We start from the raw sequence: 7,911 nt of genomic DNA, 5'->3' as shown, positions 1-7,911 counted from the left end.
TCTTCCTCTTCCCTCGTCCTCTTCCCTCGTCCTCTTCCCTCGTCCTCTTCCCTCGTCCTCTTCCCTCGTCCTCTTCCCTCGTCCTCCTCCTCGTCCTCTTCCCTCGTCCTCTTCCCTCGTCCTCATCCTCGTCCTCCTCCTCGTCCTCCTCCTCGTCCTCTTCCCTCGTCCTTCTCCTCCTTCTCCTCCTCCTCCTTCTTCTCCTCCTCCTCCTTCTCCTCCTTCTCCTCCTCCTTCTTCTCCTTCTCCTCCTCCTTCTTCTCCTCCTTATCCTCCATCTCTTTCATTTTCTTTGTAATCTTCTCTTTCCTTGCATTGTTTGTCTTTTTTTGTTTTCACCTTCATCTTCCTCTTCTTCCTCCCTTTTTTTCTTCTTGTTCATCTTTTTCTTCCTTTTTGTTTCTCCAGTCTGTTTTTCTTTATCCTTCTTTTCATTTCCCTTCCGTTCTTCTTTCCTCTTCCATTAATTCCACGCCTGCATCTGTTTTGTGTTAATTCATATTTCTCTTTTTATTTTTAATATCATGTTTGTCTTTCAGTGTTTTCTTCGACTTTTGTGTCTTTACTCTCGCCCAATGTTCTTTTTCTTCTGTGCGTCGTTCTCGTTGACTTCCCTCTCTTCTTTTACTTAACTATAAAATCCTCATTCACTCAAGTGTTTCCTCAACGTTTCATATATCTTTCCTTACCTTACTCATACGAATCGTTTTTCATAATTTTACTCTTTCTTCACGTCTTCATCTTTCCTCTTCTCCCCTTCCTTCTCCTCTTCCTTCTTTTCTCCCTTCTCCTCTTCCTTCTCCTTTTCCTTCTCCTCTTCCTTCTCCTCTTTCTTCTTATCCTCTTTCTTCTTATCCTCTTTCTTCTTATCCTCTTTCTTCTTATCCTCTTTCTTCTCATCCTCTTTCTTCTCATCCTCTTTCTTCTCATCCTCTTTCTTCTCATCCTCTTTCTTCTCATCCTCTTTCTTCTCATCCTCTTTCTTCTCATCCTCTTTCTTCTCATCCTCTTTCTTCTCATCCTCTTTCTTCTCATCCTCTTCCTTCTCATCCTCTTCCTTCTCATCCTCTTCCTTCTCATCCTCTTCCTTCTCATCCTCTTCCTTCTCATCCTCTTCCTTCTCATCCTCTTAACTTCTCCTCTTCCTTCTCTTCCTTCTCCTCTTCCTTCTCTTCCTTCTCCTCTTCCTTCTCCTCTTCCATCTCCTCTTCCATCTCCTCTTCCTTCTCCTCTTCCTTCTCCTCTTCCCATTTCTCCTACTCTTCCTTTTTCTCTTCTTCCTCTTCCTCCTCTCCTCCATTCTTTTCCTCTTTCCTCTTTATAATCTTCTACCTCGTACCCCACCAATTCCATCTTTGTTTTTCTCTTCCCACACACACTCCCCCGCATCGTCTGATATCTCCTCGTCTCCCTCCTCCTCCCCCTCCTCCCCTCCTCCTCCCCCTCCTCCTCCCCCTCCTCCCCCTCCTCCCCCCCCTCCCCTCCTCCTCCCCCTCCTCCCCCTCCCCACCCCCTCCCCCTCCTCCTCCCCCTCCTCCCCCCCCCCCGCCTCCCCCCCTGCCTCCTCCCCGACCACCCCCTCCCCCCCCCCCTCCTCCTCCCCCTCCCCCTCCTCCTACCCCTCCCCTCCCCCTCCTCCTACCCCTCCCCTCCCCCTCCTCCTACCCCTCCCCTCCCCCTCCTCCTACCCCTCCCCTCCCCCTCCTCCTACCCCTCCCCTCCCCCTCCTCCTACCCCTCCCCTCCTCCTCCTCCTCCTCCTAGTCCTCCTCCACTACCCTCCTCCTCCCCCTACCCTCCTCCTCCCCCTACCCTCCTCCTCCCCCTACCCTCCTCCTCCCCCTACCCTCCTCCTCCCCCTACCCTCCTCCTCCCCTACCCTCCTCCTTCCCCTACCCTCCTCCTCCCCCTACCCTCCTCCTCCCCCTCCCCTCCCCCTCATCCTCCCCTCCCCCTCCCTCCTCCCCTCCCCCCTCCTCTCCCCCTCCACCTCCTCCCCCTTCCCTCCTCCCTCCCCCTTCCCCCCTTCCTCCGCTCCCCCCTCCTCCTCCTCCTCCTCCCCCTCCTCCTCCCCCTCCTCCTCCCCCTCCTCCTCCCCCTCCTCCTCCTCCTCCTCCTCCTCCCCTCCTCCTCCCCTCCTCCTCCTCCTCCTTTTCCTCCTCCTTTTCTTCCTCTAATTCCTCTCCTTCCTCCTCAATATCACCATTTTCATCCTTTTCCTATTTCTCTTCTCCTTCCCCTTACCCATCTTTTCCATTTTCTCTTTTCCCTTTGATACGCCCTCATCTGCGTACTTTCCCCTCCCCGTTCCTTTCTCTTCCTCAGCCTTTGGCATCGCGCCTCTCTACGTTGATACAATTCCTCGCACTTCCCCCTTTTTTGACACATTTTACTTTCGTCCTTATCCTTTGATACGTTTCATTCCCCATTTCTTTTTACCCCCCCCGCCTTTCCTTCACTCCTTCCCTCTCCTCTCCCTCCCTCCCTCTCCTCTCCCTCCCTCCCTCTCCTCTCCCTCCCTCCCTCTCCTCTCCCTCCCTCCCTCTCCTCTCCCTCCCTCCCTCTCCTCTCCCTCCCTCTCCTCTCCCTCCCTCTCCTCTCCTCTCCCTCCCTCCCTCCCCTCTCCCTCCCTCCCTCCCCCCCTCTCCCTCCCTCCTCTCTCCCTCCCTCCCCTCTCCCTCCCTCCCTCCCCTCTCCCTCCCTCCCCCTCCCTCCCTCCCCCCTCCTCTCTCCCTCCCTCCCCCCTCCTCTCTCCCTCCCTCCCTCCCCCCTCCCTCCCTCCCTCCCCCCTCCTCCCTCCCCCTCCCTCCCCCCCTCTCCCTCCCTCCCTCCCCCCTCCCCCCTCCCTCCCCCCTCCCTCCCCCCTCTCCCTCCCTCCCTCCCCTCTCCCTCCCCTCTCCCTCTTCTCCCTCCTCTCTCCATCCTCTCCCTCCTCTCTCCATCCTCTCCCTCCCTTCTCCCTTCCTCCCCTCTCCCTTCTCTTCCCTCCCCTCCCTCCCCTCTCCCTCCCTTTCCCTCCACTCCCCTCCCCTCCCTCCCCTCTCCCTCCCCTCCCCCTCCCCTCTCCCTCCCTCCCTCCCTTCCCCCTCCCTCCCTCCCTCCCCTCTCCCTCCCTCCCCTCTCCCTCCCTCCCCTCTCCCTCCCTCCCCTCTCCCTCTCTTTCACAACGCTCTCTCTCTTTCACCACGCTCTCTTTCACCATGCTCTCTCTCCCCTCTCCCTCCCTCCCCCCTCCCCTCACTCCCCTCCATTCCAATGTCTCTGCATCGTTTTTCTCATGTGGTCTTGTGCCGTGTCATCTCCCAGCTCTGTGGCCCGACGCCTCATCATCTCCCATCGCTTTAGCCAATCATTTTATCATCTCTCCGCAGCATCTGGTTCATTTCTTCACATCTTCCATACACTTCCCGTTCTCTTCGCCTTTTCCTTCCCCACTCTTTGTTTTGTGGTTTTCCTATCTCCTTCTCGTATCTTCCTATAGTCCCATCCTGTCTTCCTATAGTCCCATCCTGTCTTACTCCTCTCCTATCTCTTTATCACTTTTACTCCTCTCTCTCTCTCTCTCTCTCTGTCTCTCTCTCTCTCTCTCTCTCTCTCTCTCTCTCTCTCTCTCTCTCTCTCTCTCTCTCTCTCTCTCTCTCTCTCTCTCTCTCTCTCTCTCTTTCTCTCTCTCTTTCTCTCTTCCTCTCTCTCTCTTTCTCTCTCTCTTTCATTCTTTCTCTTTTTTATTTTCTATCTTACCCTTTTCCTTTTCATCTTCTTTTCCCTCCTTTCATTTTCATCTATATCTTCATCTTCCTCCTTCTATTCCACTTTTCCTCCTAATTATCCTCCTATTCACTTTTCCTCCTCATTTTCCCTCATTTTTCCTAATTTTCTTTCATTCCCTTTTGCTCTTTCTGCTTTTCCTTTCACCTTATTCCTCCTTTACCTTATCCTTCCACTCTTCTCCTCTTTCTCCTGTTCCTCCTGTTCCTCCTTCTCCCCTTCCTTCTTATTTCCCTCCTTTTCTCAGTTTCTGCCACTTTCTCCTTATCCTTCTTCTTCTCCTCCTCATCCTTCTTCTTCTCCTCCTCATCCTTCTTCTTCTCCTCCTCATCCTTCTTCTTCTCCTCCTCCTACTCCACCCCTGTATCCACCTCATCTCCTTCCTCCTCCTTCTCTTCTTCCTCTCCTCCTTCTCCTGCTCCTCCTCCTGTTCCTCCTCCTCCCCTTCCATCTCATTTTCCTCCTTTTCTCAGTTTCCTCCACTTTCTCCTTATCCTACTCCTCCTCCTCCACCCCTGTATCGACCTCATCTCCTTCCTCCTCCTTCTCTACTTCCTCTTCTCCTTCTCTTCTTCCTCTTCTCCTTCTCTTCTGCCTCTTCCACATTTATCCTCTTCGTCTCCCTCTCTTCCTCACGCTCCTAAACAATTTTCTGTGTAGCCTCCATCTATTTACTTCATCTGTATAATATTTCAGCGTTTGTATCTCCTGGTTTAATTTGAACTTTTTTTTCCATCTTCCACCAACAACATATTTATTTTCTTACTTCTGGGCCCCTGTTTCGTCCCTCCTTGTCTGCGACGCCTTTGCACCCTGAACATGCCGAGTCTGAAGCCAGCGTCGACTTACCGGTACATGCATATAACTAACCTTACCCTCCATTTACCCTTCCCCTCCCCTACACCTCCTTACCCCTCCCCTACCCCTCCTTACCCCTCCCCTACCCCTCCTTACCCCTCCCCTACCCCTCCTTACCCCTCCCCTACCCCTCCTTACCCCTCCCCTACCCCTCCTTACCCCTCCCCTACCCCTCCCTACCCCTCCCCTACCCCTCCCTACCCCTCCCTACCCCTCCCCTACCCTACCCCTCCCTACCCCTCCCCTACCCCTCCCTACCCCTCCCCTACCCCTCCCTACCCCTCCCCTACCCCTCCCCTACCCCTCCCCTCCCCTACCCCTCCCCTCCCCTACCCCTTCCCTACCCCTCCCCTACCCCTCCCCTACCCCTTCCCACCCCTCCCCTACCCCTTCCCACCCCTCCCCTACCCCTTCCCACCCCTCCCCTACCCCTTCCCACCCCTACCCCTCCCCTACACCTCCCTCCCCTACACCTCCCCTCCCCTCGCCTACCCCTCCCATCCCCTCCCCTACCCCTCCCCTCCCCTCCCCTACCCCTCCCCACCCCTCCCCTACCCCTACACCTCCCTCCCCTACACCTCCCCTACACCTCCCCTCCCCTACACCTCCCCTCCCCCTCCCCTCCCCTACACCTCTCCTCCCCTACCCCTCCCCTCACCTACCCCTCCCCTACCCCTCCCCTACCCCTCCCCTACCCCTCCCCTACCCCTCCCCTACCCCTCCCCTCCCAAACCCCTCTCCTCCCAAACCCCTCTCCTCCCCTACCCCGCCCCTACCCCTCCCCTCCCCCTCCCCTCCCCTACCCCTCTCCTCCCCTACCCCGCCCCTCTCCTCCCCTCCCCCTCCCTCGCTCCCCCCTCCTCTACCCCTCCCCTACCCCTCCCCCTCCCCTCCCCCTCCCCCTCCCCTACCCCTCCCCCTCCCCTACCCCTCCCCTACCCCTCCCCCTCCCCTACCACTCCCCTACCCCTCCCCTACACCTCCCCTACCCCTCCCCAACACCTCCCCTACACCTCCCCAACCCCCTCCCCCTCCCCTCCCCCTCCCCTACCACTCCCCTACCCCTCCCCTACCCCTCCCCTACCCCTCCCCTACCCCTCCCCTACACCTCCCCTACACCTCCCCTACACCTCCTCTACCCCCCTCTACCCTCCCTCTACCCCCCCCCCCTACCCCTCCACCAGCTCCACCACGGTCCCGATACTGCTCCTCCACCTCCACCCCCTACGCGCGGACCCCAACACCGGAAGGACTCGTCTATGCACAGGAGAACACTGGAGACCCAGAGTACCTCCACTTTGGACCAACCCAGTTGAAGAATTTGGTCTTCAGGTTCTTCCGCGGGGAATACCATGAGTTTCAACATTGATAAACATTTCTATTCTTCGTAAGGCGCTCTATAGGTTATTTTTGTGACTACACTAAGGGACTAAGCATATGGGTCCTTATATGCAGTCCCTTAGGGCAAGGTTCAGATAGATCCTATTTGGTAACGGCACATGGATCTATGCTGAATGGGTAATCTTGCTTATCCTTTTCGAAGGAATGAAAGAGAAGGAAGGAAGGAAGGAAGTCGCGAAGAAATGGTTTCTAAATTGTTTTGCAAGAAAACATCTGGCCAGAATCACTTTTCTCAGTGTTGTTCAATTTACCTGCACGCCTTGTTGCTCTGTCACCTGTTTTGAACGAAATCCGGAGAGAGGTATTGATTTTAGTCTAATTTCTTTTTCCTTTGTTAGAAATATTAGAGTAAAATGGCTTGACCTGCTAAAGTGAAACTTTTAGAAAATGGTGTATGATATTCTTTTTGTGATAACTAAATCTTAGAGTAATTGGGTGAATTCGAGATCAATAGAAATGAGGGCATATTTTTCTGTCTGTAACTTTCCCCTAAAATTTCCACACAGTAACGTGAAGACCCACACTAATCCGACACATATAAGTCTAATTTTTTTTTCTCTAAGAAAAATCTATAGTAGATCACCGGCCACTATGGGGCTGTGAGTTTCCATTATATGAAACTCGAAGAAACAGTGATTACCCGTTTGTATATTCATTGATCCATTTGTTTTTCAATCTTTATCATAATTTGTTTGTTGACGTTTCAGTTATTTCCATTTCCATTGTCTATTCTCATTTGCGCATCAACTCGCCATCTACCCCTTTTTGGCATTTTCTTCGTTGGTCTATTTCCATTTCTTTTACGACTTTGTCGTGGCTCCTATTACTCCCACGCCATCATCCTTCAGCCTCTCCTGAGGACGATGAAAGATTTTGAGTTTCAAAGATCACCACCCTCGTTCACCATATGGAGTACGTACCTCCTTCACGTTATGGACAACACACCTTCAGCTGTTTTCAGACTTCAACAGACCTCGTCCGTTCATTCACCCCCAACTCTGTGGAACGGCTTTCTTCACCCTTCTTAAGCCCTCCCTTGTTCCTCCTCCTCCCGCCTACCCCTCCCTATTCCACACCTCCTCCCTTCTCTTCTCTGCCTCCTCCCATCTCTTCTCTGCCTCCTCCCATCTCTTCTCTGCCTCCTCCCATCTCTTCTCTGCCTCCTCCCATCTCTTCTCTGCCTCCTCCCATCTCTTCTCTGCCTCCTCCCATCTCTTCTCTGCCTCCTCCCATCTCTTCTCTGCCTCCTCCCATCTCTTCTCTGCCTCCTCCCATCTCTTCTCTGCCTCCTCCCATCTCTTCTCTGCCTCCTCCCATCTCTTCTCTGCCTCCTCCCATCTCTTCTCTGCCTCCTCCCATCTCTTCTCTGCCTCCTCCCATCTCTTCTCTGCCTCCTCCCATCTCTTCTCTGCCTCCTCCCATCTCTTCTCTGCCTCCTCCCATCTCTTCTCTGCCTCCTCCCATCTCTTCTCTGCCTCCTCCCATCTCTTCTCTGCCTCCTCCCATCTCTTCTCTGCCTCCTCCCATCTCTTCTCTGCCTCCTCCCATCTCTTCTCTGCCTCCTCCCATCTCTTCTCTGCCTCCTCCCATCTCTTCTCTGCCTCCTCCCATCTCTTCTCTGCCTCCTCCCATCTCTTCTCTGCCTCCTCCCATCTCTTCTCTGCCTCCTCCCATCTCTTCTCTGCCTCCTCCCATCTCTTCTCTGCCTCCTCCCATCTCTTCTCTGCCTCCTCCCATCTCTTCTCTGCCTCCTCCCATCTCTTCTCTGCCTCCTCCCATCTCTTCTCTGCCTCCTCCCATCTCTTCTCTGCCTCCTCCCATCTCTTCTCTGCCTCCTCCCATCTCTTCTCTGCCTCCTCCCATCTCTTCTCTGCCTCCTCCCATC

At 54.5% G+C, this 7,911-nt stretch overlaps 1 protein-coding gene across 1 annotated transcript in view; it reads right to left on the bottom strand.

Moving 5' to 3' along the window:
• Positions 1-3,614, bottom strand: part of LOC143027996 (uncharacterized) — a gene marked incomplete at its 5' end in the record, with an annotated part of 24,221 nt that extends 20,607 nt beyond the window's left edge. The window contains 2 exon segments of the mRNA XM_076189637.1: positions 1,135-1,199; positions 3,564-3,614. Of these exon segments, the coding sequence (XP_076045752.1) occupies positions 1,135-1,199; positions 3,564-3,614 (116 nt within the window).
• Between the last annotated feature and the right edge of the window lie 4,297 nt (positions 3,615-7,911).

This window comes from Oratosquilla oratoria, chromosome 9, assembly GCF_046742065.1.
Source record: "Oratosquilla oratoria isolate Oo_2021 chromosome 9, ASM4674206v1, whole genome shotgun sequence".
In the NCBI taxonomy this organism is placed as follows: domain Eukaryota; kingdom Metazoa; phylum Arthropoda; class Malacostraca; order Stomatopoda; family Squillidae; genus Oratosquilla; species Oratosquilla oratoria.
The sequence above is the reverse complement of the archived record's forward strand: the minus strand, read 5'-3'. Positions and strand labels throughout refer to the sequence as shown.